Raw genomic sequence first — 27,815 nt, 5'->3', positions numbered from 1 at the left:
ATAGCAATCTTTGTCAAAATGGGACACATGGCATTTCATCAAGTGAATGTAAACAAGACATGTCGACCTTCTGCTCTCAAAAACAAAAAATGTACACAAGAAAAGGTTTTTGCACATCAAAATTTGTATTTCATATTGCACTACATTAAATAAAAAGGCATTTTATATAAAACAGTAGTTAAGACAATTCCCAGGCACCAATGAAATTCATAAATACTTCAATATACATCAAGAAATCAGTATATTTTAAGTGAACACTTGAGTTTGGCTACATTACAAAATACATATGTAGTTAGCAGTGCACCACAGAAGCTGAGATGTACAGAAATATTTGTACTACAGTAACAAAGGCAAAGTAATGGGCAACATTCTTTTTCACATTTACATTAGCGAGTAGTAAAAGTATTAAGAGTGTCCGTTAGATTACGGTTTTATTATTTTGACCTGTGCTGTTGTGTATTTAAAGTATAAAGACAGCAGCCATGTCTGAAACGTGTTTGAACATATTAAATCAATACGTCATATATGTTGCACATGGGATCCACAAGAGGGCACCACTATCATTAAATGTACCCTTATGTCAGTTGCTTTATGTAAACTTGAGCAAAATTGGAGGAAACTAAGGACTGTTGATTAACTATTGATACAGATTTGCATTTAAGGTTACACAATATTTTCTTACCAAAAGCTGTAAGAATCTGAACCAACTTCACTGCCATGCAGATAAACTGACAGTAATGTTTTAAAGTTTAATGAGTTGGAGTTTTCAATGCGGGATAGTTCAGCCAAAAATGAAAATTCTCTCATCATTTACTCACCCTCATGCTATCCCAGATGTGTATGACTTACTTACTTATGCAGAACACAAATGAAGATTTTAAAAAGAATATCTCAACTTTGTTGGTCAATGCAAGTGAATGGTGGCCAAAACTTTAAAGCTCCAAAATGGACATAAATTCCTTTTTACTATAAATTCTCTACCCAATAGTTGGCGATATGCACAAACAATTTTAATCGGCAAAAACATAAGAAGAAGAACTCTTAGCAGAGAAGAGAGCACTAAGGAGGGCTGGTGAAAGTGGGCATTTATAGTAAAAAAGGACTTAAATATTGATTTATTCCTCACCCATACCTATCATGTCACTTCTGAAGACATGGATTTAACAAATGTAGTCGATTGCATATGTTTCCTTAGCTTTATGTGCTTTTAGGAGCTTCAGAGTTCTGGCCACCATTCACTTGCATGGTATGGACCTACAGAGCTGAGATATTCTTCTAAAAATCTTTGTATGTGTTCAGCAGAAGAAAGAAAGTTATAAACATCTGGGATGGCATGAGTAAATGATGAGGCAATTTTCATTTTTGGGTGAACTATTCCTGTAACTCATTCACAAGTTATCTATACCTCTGAGATATCATGCAACTAATTTACCCTACTTTTAAAATATTGCACAGAAAAGAGGCTGAAAGTGATGCAATGAGCCTTAATTTCTTCAGTGTTTACACACAGTAAAGGCTTAAATATACATGAAACGACACAACCAAGCTAAAAGTGAGGGTTGTAAAACCTTCCCTATAGCTACTGGCCTCATTAAAACAATGAAAACATTCTGCTTAAAACACATTCAAACCAAGAGTCACTTGAAATGTAATAAATACCCCCTTATCATATTTATGAAGAAATACTGAATATGAAGAAAAACAGTAGTGTTTTATCCACTTGAAATGACAGAGGGGCCTATTTAACATCATTTTTCATCTTTTTAATTTTTTTTTTTTTTTTTTTTAAGAGTTTCCATTTTTTGCTGTAGTAGGCTGTAGGACACAGGGGGTTCTACCGTGATGCTGTGTAACCATAATAAAACTGCTCATCTGGTCGGAAGCCATAAGCCGTGGCAGGACGTGCTGGATTCATACCCGTCTGTCCGTACCCGTCGGTCAAAGAACTTGAGGAAGAGAGCAACAGACAGTTCTGTCATGTAGAATCATGCAATTAATCATGTAGAAATACTTGAAGATGAAATATGATCGAGTCATCATTATCACTAGATGGCGCTCTGATTCTGCAAAACCAGGCTACATAGACTAAACAAGGGCACTACTCCTACACTTCCTGGCAAAAATGAACAGATGTGGATCTCTGTTCATTCCTCTCATCATATAGGCATTCCTCTAGCCAAATGTCCATCAGTTGGAATAGGCTGGTGTGATCTGTCTCTAAATAAACAACACCCAGGTGCCTCTGAGACTCTCTGGTCTGTCCTCTTAAAATGTGGCTTGTTTGCTTTGCCCCTACCAGCTCACATAATGCAATGTTGTTTTTAGACCAAATCACTTCCAGCGATCGTTTACATGTGACACACGTTACCGCCTCCTCTCCCAGTACACTCGCCCTATCCAGGCAGGAAGTATGTCTTTATCCTCTGAGGAACGGAACTGCTGTCTGGGGAAATTTTAGACTTCGTTAAAAGGCTCGAAAAGAAGAGATTGGTTACCAAAGAGAGTCTAGGTGAAATTGAGACTCAGAGGCAACATGATAAGTTCAGATGACAGCGGCTGATTGGAAGGATGTGGGGATGTGTCATAGGGCAGATGATATGTTAAAAGGTCAATAGGTGGCCTTATGCAGGTGACACATGCTTAAATGGATAGGTCACTCAAAAGGAATCATTTACTCACCCTCTTTTTGCAGATGTTTTAAAAGAGAATATTACACTTTCATTGTGGTGACGTTCTGCCTAAAAAAAAATCTCATTTTGTGTTCCATGGAAGAAAGAAAGTCATACGGGTTTGGAACAATATGACGGTGAATGATGATAAAAAAAATAATATTTGAGGTGAACTATCAAGCACTCAAAGAGTGTCCAGGTAACAGACAGACCTTAAGCCGTCTATGTGTGTGTTACGATCATGTGCATCATTCATTCCAAAGGGATGCTGCCAGTATTTCCAGGAAAACAGGGCGAAATCGATGATCAAATTTTCTGTAAAGCTTCTCAAAGAATGATGTTACTAATGACGCAGACCAACCTAATAACAGAACCAGATTTTTTCCAACCAGGCTCACTTGTTTTAATCATTTAATCTAAGGGTAGTCGATGTATATCATGTCTATGAACGTTTTTATCAAGATCAAGAATTTAGGTTAAAATGTATATTAATGTATAAGGGGAAATTTATATTTTAGGTGCTGTGACTGGTCACTGTTTCTTCACCATTTTAATCACCTTTTTGCTTCTCTTGGTCTGCCAGCTGTGGTGTGTCAAATTAGTTTTTTAAAGTACAAATATTACATGTAATCTCAATTAATGTAAGGGTATAAAAGCTGCGTGCATAAAAGTAAAGAATTAGCAATATGCTGTTTAAAATAGTTTAAGATGGAGTACAGCTTGTCACACAGCAAGACTTGCCAAATACCCGTAAACAAAATAAACTGTAACAGTGATAATTTCCTAACGATCAGTCTTGGGTGAGAAACAGGACAAAATGATACTCCTTTGTCACTATAAATCTTAACATCAGCAGTCTCCTTGGCATGATCATGAATTGAAGCTTGATTACACTTCCTCACGCTCGGCGCAATGTGCTGTTCACGCACTCGTGTTGTATGGATTACCTTTATGCTGCTTTTATGTCCTTTTTGACACTTGAGAGTGTTGGAGTCCATTGACTTACATTGTATAGACAAACACATCATGTATCCTTCAAAATATCTTCGTTTGTGTTTCGCAGTAGAAAGAAAGTTATACGAGTTGAGACGGCATTAGGGTGAGTAAATGATGAGAGAATGATCATTTTTGGGTGAACCAATCCTTTAAGGATCAAAAACATGTTGTACCTGTACAGTCTGGCCTCTGAGACTTAACACCCGGAAACCTCTGAACACGAAAGAGTCAAAATTGCCAGTCTCTCCTCTTTCCTTTCTCTTGACCTCTTTCTCTCCTTTTGCTTTACTAAACACTTTGATCATAAGTGTCTGTCACTCCTCAGTTCAGAGAGCCAAAGTTGCATACGGTGCTGTGAAAAAGTATTTTCCCCATACTGATTTCTTCTGACAATTTTTCATACTAAATTGTTTTAGAACTTTAAACGAGATATAACATAAAACAAAGGCAACCCGAGTAAACACAAAATACAGTTTTCAAATATATATTTTTTATTGAAGCAAAAAAGTTATCCAACACCTATATCACCCATGTGAAAAACTAACTGCCCCCATAAACTTATAGCTGGTTGTGCCACCTTTAGCAGCAACAACTGCAACCAAACACTTCCAATAACTGGAGATCCATCTTTCACACCGCCTTTGATGGAATTTTGGCCCACACTTCTTTGCAGAACTACTTTAGTTCAGCCACATTGGAGGTTTCTTAGCATGAACTGCCTGTTTAAGGTCTTGCCACAGCACCTCAATAGGGTTCAAGTGAGGACTTTGACTAGGCCACTCCAAAACTTTAATTTAGCTTATTTTGAGCCATTCAGATGTGGACTTACTCCTAAGCTTTGGATCATTGTCTTGCTGCATAATCCATTTGCATTTGAGCTTCAACTCACGGACAGATGACCGGACATTCTCCTTTAGGATTTTCTGGTAGAGAGCAGAATTCATGTTTTCCCTCAATTATTGCAAGTCGCCCTGGCCCTGAAGCAGCAAAGCATCCCCAAACCATCACACTACCACCTCCAAGCTTGAACGTAGGTATGGAATTCTGTGTTTGATTTATGCCAGATGTAACGGGACCCCTGTCTTCTAAACAGTTCCACTTTCAACTTCACAGTCCACAGAACATTCTCCCAAAAGGTTTGAGGATCATCAAGAAGTGTCTGATGCGAGAGAGGCCTGTAGTTCCTTGGATGTTGTCCTTTTTTGTGACTTCCTCTTGGGGGAATTTTGGAAGGTTCATTACTGTGCCAGGTTTTCTCCATTTGGAGATAATGGCTCTCACTGTGGTTCTTTGGAGTCCCAGAACCTTTGAAATAGCTTTGTAACCCTGTACAGACTGATGTAGTTCAATCACCTTTTTCTTAATCATTTCTGGAATTTCTTTCGACCTTGGTGTTACTGGGTAAGACCTTTTAGCCAAATTCATGTTGCTGAAAAAGTTCTATTTAGGTGTTGATTTGATTGAACAGGGCTGGTGTGTCTAGTCCAGCTGAACCCCATATGAATGCAGTTTCATAGATTTGGGGATTTAGTAACTAAGGGGCAAATACTTTTTCACACAGGCCCAGTTGATATTGGATAACGTTTTTGCTTCAATAAATAATATTATCATTTAAAAACTTTATTTTGTGTTTACTCCAATTGCTTTTGTTTTATGTTAGATTTTGTTTGAATTTTTGAAACAATTTAATGAGATATACACAAAAACAGAAGAAATTAGGATGGGGCAAATAATTTTCCACAGCACTGTATAATCTACAGTGGTCCCAAAAAGGATTTGGACACTTGCACCACACTTTAAAATGTATGAATGTCAAAGATTATAATTTGTGGCATCTACGTTGTAAAAACAAATGATGCAAGCCCTTTTCTCAGAGCTAACTTTAATTATACAGCCATTGTTTTTTTTATTGTTTTTTTATTACTTTTTAACAAAAGCTGTGGATGTATAAAGTCAGTTCCCCTCAAGTTCACACAAGTGCACTAGCAGAGTAAACACAGGTGTAGTACATTACGTTAAAAGGAATATTCCGGGTTCAATACAAATTAAGCTCAATCGACATTTGTGGCATAATGTTGATATTATAAGTGCCTCACTGTCACCTCGAATTTATGCTTTATGAGGGACGAGTCAAAGTAAATTTTTGTGGTAATCAATATTATGCCACAAATGCTATCAATTGAGCTTAACTTGTATTGAACCCGGAATATTCCTTTAAATATGAAAATGCTCCACTAATGTTTAACATTCAGAAAGTTTAAAGTATAAGTGTAGTGTTTGTTTCTTTATTTTGAATAGTATAATTATTGTTTCACCACCCAACAATGCCTTTTTGTCAAATGTTTGGCTTAAAAAGTGTGCTTGTGCTATATTTCTTTAAAAAAAAAAAAAACACCACTTGGTTTAATATCGTTATCTAATGAAATTACATTCAGACATTTCTAAGAATGACTTTAGTGTCCAAATATTTTTAGGGCCACTGTACATTGCCGGCTTGGTACTTACATTAAAAATAGTATTACTAAAATGTTGAATGCCTTAAAACTTAAGGGGATAAAGGCCTGACAAAAAGAGTTTTCTCTAAAAAATGTCTATGAGTGCAGATAAAATTATCGCTTTGAAATGTTTAAAATAAAACCATTTTCCTTTTATTGATTCCCTTTATGTGATTTTTGTCTAATCATAACAATAAAAAAAGAGGAACTCCCATTTTCGAATAAATGCAGCCAAGGATTTTTGCAATCCTTTTCATCTGGAACAACTAAGCATTCTCTATGCGCTAAATGAAAGATTACATTGTGCTATTCTAAAAATAAAAGTGATTCTATTAAAGGTGTTTAAAAAAAAAAAAAAAAAAACATTCCCAGTGTGTCTGGCTCCTGGCTCGGCACAGGGGAACTGAGGCTGGGTTTCATTATTGTGTTAACCTGGATCTCTAACACCACACGGACAAAATGAAAACCACACTTTCAGGCTGCCCAATTCCCTGCGCACTCTCTGTGTTTTCTGCAGGTATCACTTACAAAGAGCTGTGAAAAAAAACACAGCTGCTTCTGCCCGCCCACCCGTTTTGTTCTGACTTCACCGCTCCATCCTTTCTCTCTCTCTTGGACTGACCTATAATTTAACAAGCTCTACTTATAGTTGTATCTCTCTGTTTTCTCTGTTTCATAGCAAACAGCTACAGAACAACAAAGACTAGGGATGGGTCACAATGGGTCAATTAGTCATTGACTAATTATCTAACAGACAAGTTGATTAGTGAGGTCGGCCAGTTAATCTAGATTCTTTTTTATGAATATTTTATGGTTTTGATATTTTTAGCGGCAGTGTCAGACAACATGCTGTGTTTTAGCTGCAAGACAGTGTGCACAGTAAAAGCTTCTTGGAAAACTTGAGTCATTAAATGAATCCGTTTAAAGCACCACTGCTACTGCCATTATATACATTCGAACAAGCACAATAGTTGGTTTTATCAAGATAAAACCAACTTTTGTATTCTGTTCAATTCTGTTGCGCTACCATCTTTACAATGCTATGTATACACATTCCAGGTAACCCTGAAACCAGCCTAATTATACAGGGCTTCCTAGATACCAACTATTTGAGTAACCGCCAATTAGTTAAGGCAAAATACCGTCTAGACGATTTTGTAGAAAATGTAGTTTTGCGCATCCCAAGTAAAAACCCACATGTGAGGTACTGGTCATACATAAGGGGTTTCAATGCACTCTTTTCAAAGTGTGTAATATTTTAAAGAGGTCACTACATTATCACTAAAGGCCTCATAGCAAATAATCTGTGACCATTAAATTGAATATCTGGAAAAAAAGCTCAAATATTTTGTACAGTTCCATGACACAAAGCAGGCCACACCATAAATCAACATGTCACATCAAGTCATCACATTAGTGCTTTGCTGAAACCCCCAAACAGTAGGTGAGGAGCAACTGAGGCAGATTTGTGAAAAGCTGAATAGAGGGAGCTGTTTACTCTCAAAGCTCAGGGTGTTACTGTTGGAGGAGTGCTGTGGCCTGCTGGGATGCTGGAAGACTCTTTGACACAGCACTTTTGAGCCCTGTTCTGCTTAAGACAACAAAACTGCTGACACGGATGTGTGTGTGTGATACAGTAATAACAAAACCAACTGATCCACTGCAGCCACTTTGAATGATTCATCGTATTTACACATACCTGCTGGGGAAACCCTGTGGTCCTAACAGGTCTCCATTTTGGAAGTCTGTGAAGAACTCTGGACTAATAGCACCATCTGCTGAGATTATTCCATCTGTAGGTACAACACAAAAACCAACGCTGGATTATTACTGGCACCGCTGCGCAAAGCAACTACAGCCATAAAGATAAATCACAACTATTTAAACAAAATAAATACCACTAAACTATTACTTTAAAGTGCAGTTTTCTTTCCCGTTTTGACGTGTTTCCAGTAGGGTGACCACCTGTCCTGTATTTTGCGGGACAGCCCCGAAAAAGGAAGCTTTGTCCCGCAAGTCATAAGCAGTGTCCCGCATTTCACAAATTTGTCAACATACATTTTTTGTTGTAAAAAAATACACATTAACAGTGCATTTTTTTTTTATGTTCCCCAATTACAATCCTACATTTAAAAAAAAAATAAAAAAAACAGAAACTGACTGGTGTTTAAAAAAAACATTTTGTCAGCCGTCATCAACGCATCCACTGAAAGGGTGTTTTCACTAATAACGGCTGCGTGGATGGAGCAAAGAAACCGATCCAGTGGAAAATTAACTCCTGGTGAAGGTTCGCTGCTCGAAGCTGCCAGATCCGACAAAAAATACAAGTTTAAGATACATTGAATCCGGTAAGAATGCATTTAATCGTTGTATAGTCTAATAAAGGAGCATAACCTAGTCGCTATTTATGGAAATTCATTTGCATAAAATGTGATTTTTTTTATGCCTGTTATATTCGGCTCATTATAGATTGAATAGGTGCCCTGCTGTTATGGCTCCTGTTAGGCTCTGTATCACTAGAGCCTAAGCAAATTGAGTGCTGGTCAGAAAACAGCCTTAAAATCAGCATTTCATAAAGCCATTCTGTAATTTAAAGCACGTTATCATCCAACGTCACAGCAAATAGGTGCTCTGTCTTATATAAAAACAATTTTTAAATAGTCTCATAATAGTAAGTTCCCTCTCTCCCACGTGTCCCGCAAAATCACGTCATCTGTCCTGCAACAGAGCAATAACCAGGTGGTCACCCTAGTTTCCAGTGTTCCCAGCCTTTTTGATCAATGAATTTCCATGTTTTTTGTGATTACTAGATATGTTATTTTAAGAATGAGTTTTGAATTTAAAATTGGATTTTGATTCAGACCAATTTGATAATAAATTATTTAAACTGTATTGAGAACTCTTTCAACCAATTAATTAAAAAGGACTGACTCAAAAGAATGATTTGCTCACAAATCAGACATTACTATGGCTTGCGAGCAAGTTTTACTCTACACAAGCTCTACACAAAAGCAACATCTAGGTGATGAAATATTTTTGAGCAAAACTAGAAAAACATACAGTATATTTACTATAGAATTTTCCATGAATTTCAAGACTTTAAATTCTGGAAAATGCAATTTTAAAATTCCCTGATATTTTCAGGCTTGCCATGATCGTGGAAAGTCTATTTGTCCTATAAAAATATTAATTTGGAGCAGGACAATTCAAAGGGCATTACCTTTTTTAAACAGCCAATAAGTTTAACAGCCTTAAGTTTACATCACACACCTTTTTCTACTTCCAAATGGTATTATGGAAAGGGGACATTCGCATTCTAGAACATTACATTGGACATAAATCAGTATTACGTCCCATTGTACAAGATGAGACAATATTTTTAATCCATTATAATTCCGGAAGAAAAAAGTGCACATTTTAAAAGCATATATCTGCTTAAAGTTAATTTTGACAACTTGTAGCAGTTCAAACATACAGGTAGCTAACAGATACGGACTGAAAAAAATTTTTTTTTTGGATTTTTCCCCTTTTTCTCCCATTTTGGAATGCCCAATTCCCAATGTGCTTTTAAGTCCTCGTGGTCGCATAGTGATTCACCTCAGTCCGGGTGGCGAAGGACGAATCCCAGTTGCCTCCGCGTCTGAGACCATCAACCCGTGCATCTTATCACGTGGCTTGTTGAGCGCGTTGCCACGGAAACATAGCCGTGGCATCCACGCTCAACTCACCACGTGCCCCACCGAGAACAAACCACATTATAGCGACCATGAGGAGGTTACCCCATGTGACTCTACCCTCCCTAGCAACCGGGCCAATTTGGTTGCTTAGGAGACCTGGCTGGAGTCACTCAGCACGCCCTGGGATTCGAACTAGCGAGCTAGCGAACTCCAGGGTGGTAGCCAGCATATTTTACCACTGAGCTACCCAGGCCCCCCACAAAATTTCAATTTTGATCTCATGGGGTCTCTACTGTAACTATATTCCTTGGAATCCCTGTTCTATATAACCTGCACTGTAGAAGAGGTCTGGCCGTTCCAGGATGTCCCCATTATGGATGAAAGGCTCTCCATCATCTCCATACATAAAAGGTTCTGCCTCATCCATCTGCCGGTTCTCCACCATCTCCAGCCACTGAGAGTTGTGCCAGCGGAACTTCTCGCTCTGGATCTTTTTGCCCCACTCCACATCATACTCCTACAGACAGAGAGAGAACAGACAGAGTATTAGCACAGGACACAGAAAGGCTCTGCCTGTGCTGCCTCCCTGCATGTGCCATACCAAAGTCTCTGAGATGAATCAGGTGGGCTGTGTTGCTTGGCAGAGGGTTAACATGGTAGCTGTTTATTTTAAGTCTAGAGGGTCTGCGCTTAATAAAACCTCTTTAAGGTTGGTGGAAGTAGCGAAGCTCAACAAAACCCAAGCACCCTGACTCTCTGATTAATCATCCCCGCACGGGGTTGAAGGCTTGCGGCTCTGACGGCCACTTGAGGCCTAGGCCTCAAACAGGCCTCATTTTCACAGGCCCGGCCCCAGCAGCAGGCACTGTGACACTCTTTGCCAGGGCACAAATTCATCATTGCAATCCAATAATAATCCTCCCAAGATTTTACTCTCTCTTCTACCTAAACATCTTATGGAGCTGTTTCCCTTGCCACAGTCACTTTTGGCTTGCAAAGTATAGGCATAAAGGCAATAAATTGTTGTGAAAAGTGCTATACAAATAAAACTAATTTAACTATTCATTACAAAACAGACTTTTATACACGGATGACGTGAAGATAAAGTGGAAAGTTGCCAACAAACCCAGCATAGTAACAATGTGAAAATGCCTCTGTAAGTGAGGATCATTGTTCTGTCCACCATAGCTATGTGACACTAAGCAGATGCTTCCTCTTTCTCTTTGATGTGGCTCCCTGCTTTCACGGCCCTGCCCGATCAGATGTATGGAACACTTCCCTTGGCCTCAAGACCAGCCCTAATTACATTAATCTGAGGCCTGGGACAAATCAAATGTGAAAGTGTTGCTTCAACACAGCTTATACATTTAAACCACAACCACTGCCTTTTACGTCAACTGTACCTGAAGGATATTTGCCAGTAACAATGACATACTGGGATTTAGATACATAGGCATTCTAATGGTAATTAGGAAAATGCTCATGTTACTTCTGCTGTGCTGTACTGTGTGAAACTATAGCTATAGAGGCTAAGGCCAATTGCCAGCAGAGGAAGAAATGGATGTGCTGAAAAGTTAAGAACAGGCCACAGTGTTGGGTTGCGGACAATATGGCTTGTTAGTTCTTAAAGGGATAGCTCAGCCAGAAAATTCTCTTATAATTTATTCACCCTCATGCCATCCCAGATGTGTATGACTTTCTTTCTACTGCAGAATACGAACAAGGATTTTTCAAAGAATATCTCAGCTGTGTAGGTCCATTAAATGCAAGTAAATGGTGACCAAAACTTTGAAGCTCCAAAAAGCACATAAAGGCAGCATAAAGTAATCCATACGACTCCAGCAATCCAAGCAATCCAATCGGTTTTGGATGACAACAAACCAAAATATAACTCCTTTTTCACTATAAATCTTGACATCAGCAGTCACCTTAGCAATCATGATTTCAAGCTCAATTACACCTCCATGCGCCATCTAGCGCTCTGCGCATACGTCAAATACCGTGAAGTGTAATCGAGCTTGAAATAATGGTCATGCCTAGAGACTGCAATGTCAAGACGTACAGTAAAAAATAAGTTATATTTTGGTCTGTTCTCACCCAAAACCGATGCACTTGCACTGAATGGACCTACAGAGCAGAGATATTCTTTTAAAAATCTTAGTTTGTGTTCTGCAGAAGAAAGAAAGTCATACACATCTGGGATTTTATGAGGGTGAGTAAATGATGAGAGAATTGTCATTTTTGAGTGAACTAACCCTTTAAACATAAACTAAAGGTGAGGAGGAGCAGATTATTACTCACAGCAATGATATCCAACGTATTGTCACACACTTTTCGGATTTCTGCATTTTTGTCATGCATCAAGTCAATGAGGTACGCTGGAGCCTCTGGAGATCAGATACGAGTCAAAGAGAAAAACCCTGTATGACTGGAAAAACACCATAAAAAAAAAGTACTGTTTTTCCTACAATGTTTGTATTCTGAAAAAAAAAAAAAAGAAAAAAGACTGTTATAAAGGATACGTGTTTCTTTTATAATGACATCTCGAGTGGCCTGGTGAAACACCATCTGGTAAAAGACGTACACAATCTGACAGACAAACTCATCATCCTCCTGCTGGGCTGAAGGTGGACAAAAGTGAGATTACATTTTCATTATATATCCCCCCACTCAAATATATTTAAAACAAGCAAACATACAGTAGGTTTTCCCAATGGAGAGCAGAATGACTGATGTGAAGTATAATGCCAATAATTGCTACAAATGAGATGCATCTAAAATAGCTGAAATTGAATAAATATTTATTTTTCAAAAGAAATTACTCAAAATTCACTCAAAAACATTTAAGAACAGAATTTATGCAGTTCAGATGTCTGTTAATCGGAAAAGCAGGCATGGTTATCATCTGATATCATGCCAATAATCTAAAAAATCCCAAATGTCGGTCTTGGCCAATATCGAACTGCCACTAAAAAGGCTTTGAAAGACAGCATTTTAAAGCACTTTGAGCACTTGATCACTTCTTACCATTCAGTAGTTCTATTAGAGCAGGAATGATGCCTGACTTGGCCAACATTACGGCGCAAGAGTCGTCCATGGAGACAGTGCCAATCATGATCACCACCTCCAGGATGAGGTCATCCTCTGCAGAACCTACAAGGAGATTAAGAACAAACACACATCCAAAAACTTTCAAATAACATTCTGATATACTGGATATTGTGGGTTTTCAGATGATGAAAATAGTGTGTAATGTTGAAGTATGAACCTGGTTTAAGGTGGTCTTTGAGGTAAGGTACCAGGTTATACTCCTTCAACACAAGTTCCCAGTCCAGATCAGGAATGGTCAGATTGGAGAGAGTGCCCAAGCACTCAATCACAAACTCCTCCTCCTCCTTCAATCCGATCTGAGCCGCCAGGTCTCCAACATAGTCCTAAAAGACACCATTCAACAACTGTTACAAGTGTGAAATGCTAATCAGCTTTCGGCAATACACTTAGCATTCAAAGTTCCTTATCAGTGTGTGCGAGTGTATTTTTGCTTTTAACTCTTACAATGAAGAGATTTTTAGAAGGTCCATCATGCTGAGATACATTTCGGATCATCTTCATCAATAGGGGATCCTTTAGCTTCAGTGCCCTCTTCATAAGCATCTTTAGACCATTACCTTGAAAAGACACACAGAATCCAACATTTAGCCTGGTCTTCACTGTTTTTTCAGTGTGTTTGTGCTAGAGTGTCTATTCTTACCTTCACACATGATCTGGGCGTTTCTCTTGTTGGCAGCCAGGTTGATGCAGAAGGAAATGAGCTCAGCGTCAATCCTCTCCTCACCACAATCAAACAACATTTTCATTACCTGTCAATCAACCAATGCACCATTTAATAACAGAGAAATGATCAAAACACTAAATAAGGGTTACAGAGTGTGGTTGTTCCAGTACATACAGTATATAAGCTCTGATCCAAAACACAAAACTCAACACTCCACTCAATCACTCTTCAAACACATGGGAAACCCAATTAAATTTGATTCCAACAGAGTTTTTAATATATTAATTTAATTGTTAGATGTTAGAGAAGTTAATACACAAATATGTCACATAAATAACATGCAAAATAGTCTATTTATAATTAGATTGAACTAATCTTTTGTGCACTGAATAAAAAGTCTTGACCTTTAATCAAACCTGCCTTTGTCCCACAAAAAAACCTGTCAGACCTAGAACATTCTTTCCAAACTCCTGCATGCAATTTGTAAGTTTCCCAGACATACAGGGGTTTCTGATTTTTTTCAACAGATCCTGACTTTAGAAGGTAACCTTACATGTCACTCCCCATTAGCTCAGCAAATGTCACCACACTCTGCTACCTGAGGTCGGAGAGGGGGAGGTAAGGGTCCAGGAAGGGAATCTTGGGGGTGGAGGAGACTGGGCAGAAGTCCAGGCCTGTGCTGAAGCGGTCAAGGGTTGTCAACATTGCCCCCTGACGTTAACGATAAGGAGGAGGCCCAGAGAAAGAACTCAGCCGGTGAGGAGGCAGCAGTGAGGAGTATGCAAAGCATACAGTCCCATACTGAGTATCACATACAGTAGCAGCCGCCCTGCAGCCTAAATCACAGTGGCTAGACTTACTGGCACCTGTAAGTTCATCCCACCAAAGCCAAGGCAACCCCCAGCCTGCAGCCACCATGCTTTCATCTCTCTAGTCACCCAATTTGTCCATGCAGGGCCCATCAATTTCTTTTCTCTTCAAAGTTTAATGTCTGTTGAATGCTCTGCAAACTTTAACCTGGTCCCAACACACTAAGCCATGGTGCACATATGACCATGTGTCTTCATCTCCCCGTCATTTCCTGCTCTCTCTCCAGTGTACCTTTCAATAAGTGTACATTTTTCTGTTTTAGTCAGTTTTTGTTTTTTGATGGAAATGCCCTTTTTATATCATTCAATCTTTTGTCATGTCATAACTAATTTAATTTATGTTTCACTGACAAATGTTTTAGAGCCTATTTACACTTAGTCACTTAATGCGTCTTAATTAATCGAATTGCTCAAAACGAATTGTGCTTACCCCAATCCCTTTACACTTGGCTACATAAATGCAGCTCCACAAATGGATAAAATTTGATGTACTATTCCTGCCATATACACAATAAGAATGTTATAAGTTCACTTCCATGATGACGATTATTCCAGGCAGCGAAACTTTGCTGCACTCGATGTGGCTCATAAAATCGAAAAAAGTTCAGCAGCTTCAGCGATTGTGGTACAAAAGGCAACAGTTGTTATGTGTTGCATTTTCTGCACCATCTGTGGATTCCAAAGCACTTTATTAGGAACACCGGTAAACCTACTTATTCATGCGATTATCTAATCAGCCAATCGTGTGGCAGCAGTGCAATGCATAAAATCATTCAGATACGGGTCAGGAGCTTCAGTTAATATTCACATCAACCATCAGAATGGGGAAAAATGCAATCTCATTGATTTAGACCGTGGCATGATTTTGGTGCCAGATGGGCTGGTCTGAGTATTTCTGTAACAGCTGCTCTACTGAAATTTTCACACACAACAGTCTCTAGAGTTTACTCAGAAGGGTGCTAAAAACAACAAACATCTAGTGAGCGGCAGTTCTGTGGACGGAAATGCCTTGTTGATGTGAGAGGTCAACAGAGAATGGCAAGAATGGCTTGAGCTGACAGAAAGGTTACGGTAACTCAGATAACCCATCTGTACAATTGTAGTGAGCAGAATAGCATCTCAGAATGCACAACACATCTGAACTTGAGGTGTATGGGCTACAAAAGCAGAAGACCACGTTGGGCACTTTATTAGGGCCATAGTGTTCCGAATAAAGTGCTCGGTGAGCTGTAGTTTCATTTGGGAAAAAGTTTACTGAATATTTACTCTCATTTACTACTCATTTGTATTAATTATTATATAAGTCAGTGATGCCAGAGCATCATTACCAATGATCAGAGACAGAGGACAAGGGGAAAGGGAAGTGAGTGAATTATCTGAGAGAGAAATTACAGAGCTCTCCTGTCCCTAGCTATAAGCTCATTGCTAATGCAAGCTGATGTCTTACCTGTGGAATGCAGTCGGTGTAGGCAAACATGGACTTGAAACGGTCATCCATGCTGATGTGGTACAGAATGCACATGGCGATCTGTCTCTGTGCTTCATCACCTGAAACACAAACACACACATGCCATGAATGGACAGACACACACTCAGAGTATTCAAGTTAGCCAGCAATACTTTCAAACACTTTCTTCTTTAGTTGGGAAATATAGGGCATATACAAAGACAGCATGATAATCCTACCGAAAATGCTGATGATGTTGGCTCTCCGGAATATTTGAGTTTTGGCTGTTCAATCGGCACATTCTGCTGTCAAATATTTTTGTATAATGATCGCAAAACTATAGAATCACCAGTTGCTCCAGGGCCCAGGCAATTAATTTTCTACATAATTGTGCTATTTTCACAACTCACGTGAAAGGAAACAGTCCTGCTCTGGATTTACAGCATGAACATATGCCAATATTAGTAAGCTACGTATATAGTATGTAACTGGTCTATATTTCTAACCTGTGCACATGAGAAATGAGAAAGCACACTTTCCCTTTCACAAAGCAGACCGGGGCCTGGACCTGGTAAGAACCTGAATCTCCAACTTATTCAGACAGACACAGAGACCCAGAGAGGGAATTGGGGGGGATATGGGAGGTTGATGGGTCGGAGCCAGCCTCAGACCCTTTAGGCAAGGTTATCTCAGCCTATCAGAGCCAGATGTGCTGGGACCCCAAAAAGAGAAGGGCTTCTCCATTTTATTGGGGAAAAAAAGGAGGAAGCATAAATTTTACCACCATTAATACTTCAAGCCAAGCTGCTCTACACTACTAGTGCCACGACTGGCCCAAACATGTGCTTCTCATTAGAGAAAGACATACACTAACGTACAAACAGGCTCTAGCGCACACTCGGAGGTCAAACGCAAACACACACACACGCCGAGTTAACGCCTCAGCTTGCTTGTAGGGAGAAGAGAACAGGGGATCATTTATGAGCATGGAGGAGAAGGGCCTGTTAAAATGTTCAAAACAGCCCTGGAGCCTGGGAGAAAAAAAGCCATTAAAAATTCATTATCCTGTTCAGGGTGCATTTAGTGGGAGAGAAGGAGAGCTAAACTTCAATTACACCCTAGTAAGATTTAAACCACGCAACCGCCATAAAAGCCACGGCAGCCAGCCCTTCAGGTGTCCACTGTGAGCCTAAATGCCTATGTCCTTCAGAGTTTGATCAAGACACTGAGCAAGCACTAATGGTAAACAGAGCTGCTAAATAAAACAGGGGAATTTGTAGGTGCTTAGTGCAAAATTAAACCTAGTTACAAATGAAAAATGTGTGAATTTCATTGCATTAGAAAAACAATTTCAATCCAAGAGGCATCTGCCAACAAATAATGCTAGACTTTTTCTTTCTGCCATTTTTGCAATTACTTTTAACCAACTGGTCCAACTGTATGACTTCAGTTTCCCTAAATTTTACACAGGAACCTTAGTAGAGAAACCACAGGTGTATCTCATCACTATAACTACGAACATGTTCATGTACATTTGATAACCAGAATCGGTCTAAATTCTATTGTTTTATCATTTGAAACCTAACTAACTTGAAAGGTGTGCTTGTGCCGTCTTTCTTTTAAAAATGCCACTTGGTTTGATATTTTATGATATAATGCAAAGACATTCCTAAATGTTTAATCTTGGGGCCACTTAGGGATGTTTCAGCAGCATTAAAGGAATATTGCGGGTTCAAAACAAGTTAAGCTTATTCGATAGCATTTGTGGCATAATGTTGATAATCACAAAAAATTATTTCAACTAGTCTCCTTTTTCTTTAAAAAAAAAAGCAAAAATCTGGGTTATAGTAAGGCAATTGCAATGATAGTGAATGGGGCCAATCAGTAAACGTTAAAATACTCACTGTTTCAAAAGTATAGACACAAGACGTAAAAAATCTGCGTTAACATGACTTTAGTGTAATCAAATCGCTTACTAACCTATTCTGTTTAGAGTTATATCTAATTTTACAGCTTCGTTGCCATGACGACAACACCGCAAACCCTAAAACGACTGTAAAAATGACGAATTAAACAGCGTTACAGCTCAAGTAATATAAAAGCTTTAACAGAAGAATTAATGTAAGTGCTTTTATAAAATTATAAGCTTCACATTTCTGTCTTTTAACCCTCCAACAACTGGCCTCATTCACTTCCATTGTAAGTGCCACACTGTAACCTCAATTTTTGCTTTTTTTAAGAAAAGGAGGGACGAGTCTACTTTTTTGTGGTAATGACCATTATGCCACAAATGCTGTCAACTGAGCTTAACTTGAATCGAACCTGGAATATTCCTTTAAGCCATGCAAAAGGCCAAATGGTTGCTTGTTCTCCTGAAGTGAAAGTTGTCGATCTGTGAATTTTGGACTCTGTCTCTGAAATAACTCAAGGAGCATGGCTGAGAGGATCCCAAGTCTCACTTTCATCTTATCAGCAAGGTCCTGACCCTCAAAGGGCCGTCTGCGATTTGAAGGACAATAATCAGAGAGGTTCAGAGCAGAAAAACTCATTCCACTCTGAAGATTCATGAGGCATCTCGTACTTTTATGGGATGGGACTGGACGTCATATTCATACACAACAAAACCAGATAAAAGCAGAGGGTTAGGGTTTTTCTCAAATTCCTACAAAAACATATCATCCACACTATCAAGGGACCATCAGCTGTTGGCAGCCAGTCCAAAGTGATAGAAAAGAATGAGCAGTTGTATGTGTCTGGCGTAAATCTCCACAAGCTGCTAAATGTGGACTTCCCTCATGCTGGAAGAACAACATTTACTTTAGAGGTGAAGGTGTTTTTTTAACAAACATATTATACAAATTGCATGGGACACATGATACCCCCGTGAGGCTTTTTTAAAAGGCACATCATTGGTGCCAAAGCCAATCTCACCTGTATATGTAGCCCATGCACAAATCATGTGCTGTGTTTCATCACAGGAAGTGGTTTTTGAAAGTCAGGACTCAGGACAGAGCTAGACTGTAACTTGTACACAAGTCACTCTGAAAAAAGCCTGAATCCTCAAAGACACCATGCTGTACATCAGCACTACATAAACAACTGGTAGCTTTATCATGACTTCCACTGCTGTCTTGATGGTTGTAACACACATTCATGTTTGTCTAAGTTTGTCAAATAGGCAATTAATTTTCTGATGGATTTGGCAACATAACCATGAGATAACATAGTCTTAACCATGGGAGACCAATATACCTAAATGCTAACCAATATATTCATTAAAAGCTCAAGATTCAACATCTGAAAATTGCATTGTGGTGCTCATGTGCTTACCCTTCATCATTTTCTGTGCACTTTCTACTATCCCTATAAACATATTTGTGACACAAAGGCTGTTCCTTGGCATGGAAATCAGTTAAGGGGTTTTAAAACATGCACATCTAAAACACCTGAAGGAGTCTTACCTAGCAGCAAGGTGAGTTTGGGCAGAAGGCCCACCTGCACCATCTTACTGCGGAGACTTGTGTCAAAGGAGAGATTGAGAAGGAGACGCAGAGTGACATTCAGGAGATCTTCATGTTCACAGGGCACCAGTTTAGCCAGCTTCTCCACTGTATCTATCTCAGCCTATCAGAGTGAGTGAGTGACAGAGTGACAGAGAGAGAGTGACAGAGAGAGAGAGAGAGAGAGAGAGAGGTTCTAAGGTCAGCCAGTTAGTTCTGTTAGTTATGTGCCAGTGGCTTTGCTTGTTAACACATCTGCCTGCTCCAGCTGTGGTCAAACTCAGCCCCCGACAGACAGCCCGGCAGAAATCTGATCCCCATTAAGGCCACTGTTCACAGCCTGGAACCAGTTTTCAAATCAAGCTTTCAATGTTAATAACTGCCTACACTCACAACCTCAATTTTACATTCAAAGTTAGCGCCAAAAAAACATGAGATAAAATAATCTCCAATCGATTGAAACGTTTCATTTAATAATATGGGAGTTTTAGCTATTATACAACATTTATCAAAGTCGTAACTAAATGCTCACTATCTTTGCTCTGAAAGTAACAAATAGTGCCTTGACAAAGTTCGGCCTACAGAATGTGTTTAATTTAAAAATTAGCCTCTGATTATTGAATCCAAATAAATGATGGCTGTGATAACCTCTCTTCTAGGGGTAAGTATGTGATTGGATACAGATGGAGGAAGTGTGGTATAAGTGGTCGACTACAATGTGCAGCTAAACTGGGTAGAACGGAACATTATATGAGCAACAACTCTGTGTGCACTGTGAGTTATGAGAACAGGTGTGGCTAATTTAGGAATAAAAAGAGTAATAACGAGTAATAATGAGTTTGGTGTAGTCTTGTGGGGTTTGAATCTGCAACCTTTTGTCTGCCAGCCAAGAGTTTTAAAGGGACAGTTCACCCAAAGGTGAAAGTCATCACTGAATCACCCTCATGTTGTTTCAAACTCGTATTACTTTTTTCCCGTGGAACACAAAAGGAGATTTTAAGCATAGTGTTAGCCTCAGTCTCAGCCTTTTGTGTTCCAAGGAAAAAGTCAGTCATATGGGAACAACATAAGGGTGAGTAAATTATGACAGAACTTTCATTTTTAGGTTAACTATTGTCCATTGTGGCCTCAGACAAAGCATTTAAAGAAAATAAAAATTGGGGGTTTTGTGGCTATTATTCCATGCCTATTAGCTTAGACACTATGTATGTGCTAGAGTACTCAAAGGTGACATTAAGTGACTTAGCAGATATACTGTGCACATTTAAAATTTACAGTTTTTCTCTTCTGGAGACAGAGACCAAATGTATTGATGACACATCTTGCACTCACGAGTGTCTCCAATTTTTTGTCCAATAACATGCTCTCTAGAATGAGAATGTCCCCTCCCCCTAAAGTCTTGTTTATACTTTCACCTCACACCACAGCGAGTCTTGCGTGCATTGCTCTTGGCGGCCTGAGGCATTTATACTTAAAGGGATAGTTTACCCAAAAATGAAAATTCTCTCATAATTTACTCACCCTTATGCCATCCCAGATGTGTTTGACTTTCTTTCTGCTGCAGAACACAAATTATGATTTTTAGAAGAATATTTCAGCTCTGTAGATCCATACAATGCAAGTTAATGGGAGCTAAAATGTTGACGCTCCAAAAAGCACATAAAGGCATCATAAAAATAATCCAGACTCCAGTGTTTTAATCCATATCTTCAGAAGTGATATGATAGGTGTAAGTGAGAAACAGATCAATATTTGAGTCCTATTTTCTTGAAATTCTTCTCCCTGCCCAGTAAGGGGCGGTATGCATGAAGAATGTGAATCACCAAAAACACAAACAGAAAATGTGAAAGTGCTCTGTTTCTAACCCACACCTATCATATCGCTTCTGAAGATATTGATTTAACCACTGGAGTCTTATGAATTACTTGTATGCTGCCTTCTGTGATTTTTGGAGTTTCAAAATGTTGGCACCCATTCACTTGCATTGTATGGATGAAAATAACTGAGAAATTCTTCTAAATATCTTCATTTGAGTTCAGCAGATGAAAGAAAGTCATGCACATCTGGGATGGCATAAGGGTGAGTAAATGATGAGAACATTTTCATTTTTGGGTGAACTATCCCTTTAACACACACTGTGGTTGCATTTTTTTCCAAACAAAAGACAGAGAAAATATAAGCTAATCCAGCAAGAAACACAAGCGAAGAAGACTGTGACCAAGCGGCTGCATCAAGTATAAACAAGGCTTAATACCACATACTTCTGACAGGTAATACCAAGTAGAAAATCATGGTACACGGCTGTGATATATGGCTTTTTTAAAGGGACTAGTACTTTTATATTTCCTGCCCCAACTTCCAGTTTCAATGCAAAAGTAAATAAATCTGTGCTCATCAAAGCTATTTCAACAGGTCTTTAAAGGTGCACTCAGTAATTTTTTTGAAGTATGGCAAAGTGGCTTACAATGGCTTACACTGACACCCAGTGGCCTGGATGCTGCATCATTCAAACACAGTAGTTTTCAGTTACCGGTGCCATTGTAGAAATTCACTATGCACTTTAAGCCAGGATTAATTTAATCTATGAATGAAAGTGTTCAATAACAGGGCAGTTACTGAGATTAGTGAGTAGTATTCAGCCGGTCATGTGATGCAAACATGGCGGTCCCCATGAGGGCGCCCCTGCCCCATGTAGAATAAAAGATCTTTTATAAGGTTACTGATATGGCTGAACTCTTCATCTCACATGAGTGGTCATGATTTTATACATAGCCTATGTTTCAAAATTACTTTTCATTTCTTTAGAAGTAAAACTTTTTAAATGAGGAAAAAAATTACTGAGTGAACCTTTAACCTCTGGTTACTTCAGGGTAACTGTTCCTGTAATACTGTGTACTGTAAGCCATTTTGGATAAAAGCATCTGCTAATTGGCAAAGTGATGGCAATAAGAGGGTTCTTGCATATGAGAGTATAAATCACCATGTCATTCTTATTCTCTAAGAAGATACTGAGTTTCTTAAGGAAGGACACCACCAGCACCAGCAGCTCTTCACTGTCTCGGTCCAGCGTTTTAACCAGCAGGTGGACAATATTCTTGTTCCTCATCTTCAGCTCTGTGCGGGTGTCCTCAGACAGATTCAGCAGCAGATACAGAGCCACTGATGGCATAGATAGACAAAACAGCATGTTCATAATCAAACCATGTCAGAATCTTGTCAAAACTAGTAATGCACAATCTATTTAAGTGACATTTTGTTACTGGCCAATACTGGTTTTTATTAAATACTGGCATTGCCATTTTCCCCAATTTAAACAACAATGTTCAATTCATCACATAAAAACAAATGTTTAAGTTTCATTGGCATAAAAACACATGTACATGATTAACGAGAAGTGTAGTGACAACGCAGCACTGGCTCAATAGGGCAAGTGACAGTTCAGTCAACTGGCCCAAAACTCTCTCACACTGGCACTGGGCCAATGGGTCAACCTTACTGTTGAGCCTTGCTGGAAGAAAAAGTTTTGATACCTGATTTCAATTTAAAAGCAGAATAGTTTTAATACCATATAAAAAAGAATGGATTTAAAATATCGGCCATTACAATTGTCAAAACAAAAATAATCATAGCTCAGTTTTAGACATCATTTCCATTGTGCATCCCTTGAGAAAAATGCATCTTTAAGATCCAACATGAGCCTGTTGAGTTAAAAAAATAAATAGGCAGAAGTGTGCAATGTCTTCTACCTCTCAAAAGCTGTTCCTGTTTGGTCAGAAGTCCATGGTACTTCTTCAGGGCTTTCTCATACTCCTTCTTCAGGTTCTGATTATCTGGGTCATCGTCACGTTCAACAAGTCAAGGAATATGTTTATTGAGACCATGAGTCAAAGCAGCAATTAAAAGGGCAAATTTGTAATTAAAGCATTACACCCAAACCCCTGCCCCTTGGCTTGACTCTACCTTTGCCCTATCTCTGAAACTCTGTCCCCCTTTCACCTATGACCCCCCCACGCACACACACGAACACAGAAACTGAAAGGATATCAGCCTTCTTTTTCTTCAGCAGTTCGTCCTGCCATAAGTCATATCGCTTCAGCTCATGCTCAGTTATGCTCATGCACAGTGCTCCGATCTTGTAGTGAGTGATCAGGCCGTGAAACTGGGAAAAACTGAAGATAAAAAGGTACTTCTCAGTTCACTGTGTGAACTGTAAAAAGGCTTCATATCCAACCAAGCCAAAATAATGCCTCAACCCATGTCAAACATGGTCGCTCACCAGGAGCATGATGAATGTTAACCGAATGTTAACATAATAACATTGGAAGGGCAGAGTTTTAAGATAGATTCTAACTATTCACATTTAAGTACAGCCTCTCTTTTCATATAAGTCCTGACAGCAGCTAATATGTTATGTTATGATAGGAGTATGTAGTATTATCACTCTCAGGAAAGTAAATACAGTCTCTTGATGGCACATTGCCATTGTTGTACGCGTATCTCGGCTCTGTGCACAACACTCATCAAACTGGAGAGTGAGTCTTGGCTAGAGCATGGAGATGTTTGGCTCTTATACCTGGAAAAGCAGAAGAAGACATAGATGATGGTGGTCGCCAAATCAACACTATGCTTCCAGTCTTCCCTCAGGACTCGGGCCAGCGCGCCCAGAACTGTCTCTGTGGGAGAGCAGACGAAACACTACATGCTTTCAGTGATCATGAAAAGAACATACATTGTGAATACATAGTGACAACAGCTTGAAATATGGGAATGCTAGTGAATATTACGGGAATGTTGTGATGTTTTACAGTAAGGGCTGATGGGTGACAGGGCAATGGAAATGAACAGCAAAAAATATTAGGGTAAAAGGTGGAGGATGCTAAAGGGTAAGGACAGAGACGTAGGCTGTTTGGATCAACAGGGTTATTTTCTAGTTGTGTCACAGCACACGCATTGCAAGCAAGCAGCAAAACATCTAGCTAGTTAAAAATAATTACAGATGCCATTTTGGTTTTAAAGCTTCTTTTTTAGTGTACAGTGATATTTCTTTACCACTCATTTTCTTGTGCAACTGTAACAGTAGCCAGCTGGTATGTGATAGCTGTGCAGTGTGTAAACCTCACTCTCCTGGCCTTAAGAGACACACTAGTGACTGAGGATAGAGGCCATGGCTTTTCTAGCCACCTTGCTAGCGCATCAGCCTCCCATGCTGGGGATCGCCTGTTCGAATCCTGCTCGGGGCGGGATGAGTAGGACCGGTGACACTGGTGCCATGACCGGATGGGAGTAAGATTTAGGGGGATGAGTGTAACAGTAGCCAGCTGGTAAGTGAAAGCTGTGTAGTGTGTAAACCTCACTCTCGAGGCCTTAAGAGATCCACTAGTGACCGAGGCTAGAGGCCATGGAGTTTCTAGCCTCCTTGCTAGCGAGTCCACCTCCCATGCTGGGGATCGCCGATTCGAATCCCACTCGGGGCGGGTCGAGTAGGACAGGTGACACAACCACAAACAGAAGTGAAACAAATAACACACTCAATTGCCAGGATTGATTGGTTTTACTCATAGACAGAGGTTAAATTGGGATTTTTGAGGCAGGGGAACCACCTCACTTCAACCCCTCAAATGTGCACCGCTCTCCCTGTCAAAACAGTGCTGCTATTGGCAAATATAGCGGACTAGGTTCTGACACAGACCAGACGGAAGCATGATGCTTAAGTAATTAACTTTAAAGAACTTTAAAGCACACTCGCTAAATGGAAATGGAATGCGTGAAAAAACTGAACTGGAGCCTGCACGCAGGAAATAGAATGAAGTGATGAACAAGCTGCCAACATTTTTTTTGTTTTTTGAATCGGAGGTGCCGGAACGCTGTTCCAGAACGTTCCGCCCCAATTTAACCCCTGCTCATAGGCCTATAGACTAATTTAAATGCCTGTGATTCAACATTGCATTTATGCACACAATGGACATGTCTGTGATTGGTCACAATGCTCAAGCGCAGCAAAAAATTAATTTAACATTTTGATATAACAGGAGTGGACCTTAATGGAATGATATAATCGACAATTTTCACGATTAGTTAATCATGCAGCAGTAATGGTATTTTCGACTACTGTTTGATTAATGGTGCAACCCTGTTTTGAGTTTTGTTGGAAGAAAGTGGTGGAAAACTGGCTGTAGTAACACTATATGCTACCTGCTGGGCCTTATATTATTTCTGTATGGAGTATGGACCTCCTTTGTACCTTATTTGACTACTATTTAATATGAGTGACACAAAATAATTAACTGAAGTTTAGTGAGAAGAAATGTATTGTAACAAATACAATTTATTATGTATTTATGCAGATATGGCAAGGGGCAGTATTTGTTTATATAATAGAAAGGGTAGAGGTCGAAGAGATGGGGCTTAGAGACCATTTACTTGTGAAAGGGATAGACAAGAACTGTAAAATTGGATGAAGAGGATTTTGTAATATGCTTAATATATCAAATACTGGCATCTAATATATAGGCCTGACTGTGATTTGATATGACAACTAAAAAAACTGGATAAAAGTCAATCATATTAAACTCTTTGTTTAAAAGCACTGCAGTATTTTATAATTATTCATTAGATCATGTAGATGTCTTTGGGCACAAAAATGTAGGCTTTTATTTAACTGTGGATGATTTAGAAACAAGATCATGATTAAACTGAATTTATGATCAAAATCACAGTAACTATGACACTTATTCAAGCCCTGAACACTAGAACCATCTCGCACCATTCTGCAGCAATTCCTCCAAGTTGTCTGGGTTACGGGCCAGGTGGAGGATGAGTGTAGCTCCTCTGATCTTCTCAGGGATGTCCTCATAAAGGAGCTCTACATAGTCATCTATGCTATTAATGTTGGCCTCCTCATCCAGCTACAGGACACAGAAGCAAAATTAGCCAAGGCTAACTAGACACTAAATAAAACCATGCTTAAACACATAGATGTACGGGAGAAATTAACGTAAGTACACACTCTTACATGCCAGTTATCAAATACATAAGTCAGATGCCAAAATAACACAAAACACAACCAAATCTTAATTTAATTGATACCTCCATCCCTTCAAAAGGAGTGAGGTCTCTTGGCTTGATCGGTTTCTTCTCTTTCTTTTCTGAGCAAGAGAAAACACAAATAGAAATTAAAAAATTAGTACAATTTAAAGCATTATTTACTATATTTGTAGTCCATTCTTCATCTCTTACCAGAAGTTTTCTTGCGGTTCTGCAGGTAGAACAATAACTGTTCCACCTCAGCAAGTCTGGAAGGTGAAATGAGTCTACATTCCTCTACGACCTTCCGTGCTAAAGAGGCGATATCCGTGCTGGAATTCAGGCTTTTCAGACGGATGCTGCAAAGCATGAATAGAATTCAGCAACACATTTTAAAGACAGTAAATTGACTACTGTAACACTGTAGTGTTTCTATCTATATATACACCCCAGTCCATAGGCTATATTTGGCATATCTTACATTTTTTGGCATTCCTTGCGTTCTCCCAGCATTGGGTCTCCCATCTCCCCCAGAATAGTGGCTTCCACCTCATACTGGACAACCAGTGCTTTTTCCGTCGGGTGAACATCTAAAGTGCCACCCTTATATTTCCTGAACACAAGACATTAACGGATCATTTATTCCTGCATTTATTCATTCAATTTGTTTGTAAGGCACTTTGAGCTACCTATGAAAGGTAATCTATAAATAAAGCTTATTAGCCTATACAAACAATAAAGTACCATGGTGCTACCATGATTTTTGGAGATGTTCCTTTATAGTACCATGGTATCATTTGAAGTACCTTGGAGTAATAGGAGAACATCGTGATAAAAAAAAAAAAATACGGTTCATTCATTCATCATATTATATTTCATTTATATCGAAGTACTATTGTAAAAATGGTATTGCCACAATACGTTTAGTACAGTAAGGTTATTATTCTGCCAATACTGTCACAGAGACAAATCTAAATTGAGGCCGATATGTCAGGACAGCCTATTTTAGCTGGATATGCAGCGCTTGCTAAGCAAACAAATCTGTGTCAAATGTAAGAAAACATTTACAGCTATAGATGATGGTGTTATATCGTCTTGTAAGCTCAAGCTCGATTACTAATGATTCATTGTTTCCCTGTAACAGACAGAGCTTGCGAGTATATCACACAAACACTCACCGTTTTAAATATCTGGCGTCGTCCGCTTGCATTGCTGCTCGTTTGTTAAACTCAATAACCTGTGGGGATTATTTATGTCAAATGTTTTGATGTCTGTCTAGTGTCTGGACTGCCTCATCTTTGACAGGACGCTGCTGTTTGTGTTGCTATGGGCGTGTGCATTCGTGAAAAAGCCAGAGCGCAATG

At 39.2% G+C, this 27,815-nt stretch overlaps 1 protein-coding gene across 1 annotated transcript; it reads right to left on the bottom strand.

Annotated features, from left to right (window-relative positions):
- Nucleotides 1–104: 104 nt before the first annotated feature.
- Nucleotides 105–27,815, bottom strand: LOC127416282 (kinesin-associated protein 3-like). Its single transcript, XM_051655539.1, has 20 exons — nucleotides 27,630–27,815; nucleotides 26,933–27,064; nucleotides 26,665–26,810; nucleotides 26,515–26,573; nucleotides 26,192–26,333; nucleotides 24,002–24,101; nucleotides 23,473–23,597; nucleotides 23,175–23,273; nucleotides 22,409–22,587; nucleotides 19,390–19,552; nucleotides 15,929–16,029; nucleotides 13,589–13,697; nucleotides 13,393–13,505; nucleotides 13,106–13,271; nucleotides 12,865–12,990; nucleotides 12,360–12,458; nucleotides 12,139–12,224; nucleotides 10,168–10,354; nucleotides 7,860–7,953; nucleotides 105–1,946 (listed from the first exon to the last, which is right to left on the bottom strand). The coding sequence occupies exons 1-20, from the start codon at nucleotides 27,659–27,661 to the stop codon at nucleotides 1,835–1,837; spliced, it is 2,370 nt and encodes a 789-aa protein (XP_051511499.1). The 5' UTR covers nucleotides 27,662–27,815; the 3' UTR covers nucleotides 105–1,834.

The sequence above is a fragment of the Myxocyprinus asiaticus genome, chromosome 25 (genome assembly GCF_019703515.2).
Source record: "Myxocyprinus asiaticus isolate MX2 ecotype Aquarium Trade chromosome 25, UBuf_Myxa_2, whole genome shotgun sequence".
Classification (NCBI taxonomy): domain Eukaryota; kingdom Metazoa; phylum Chordata; class Actinopteri; order Cypriniformes; family Catostomidae; genus Myxocyprinus; species Myxocyprinus asiaticus.
The sequence above is the reverse complement of the archived record's forward strand: the minus strand, read 5'-3'. Positions and strand labels throughout refer to the sequence as shown.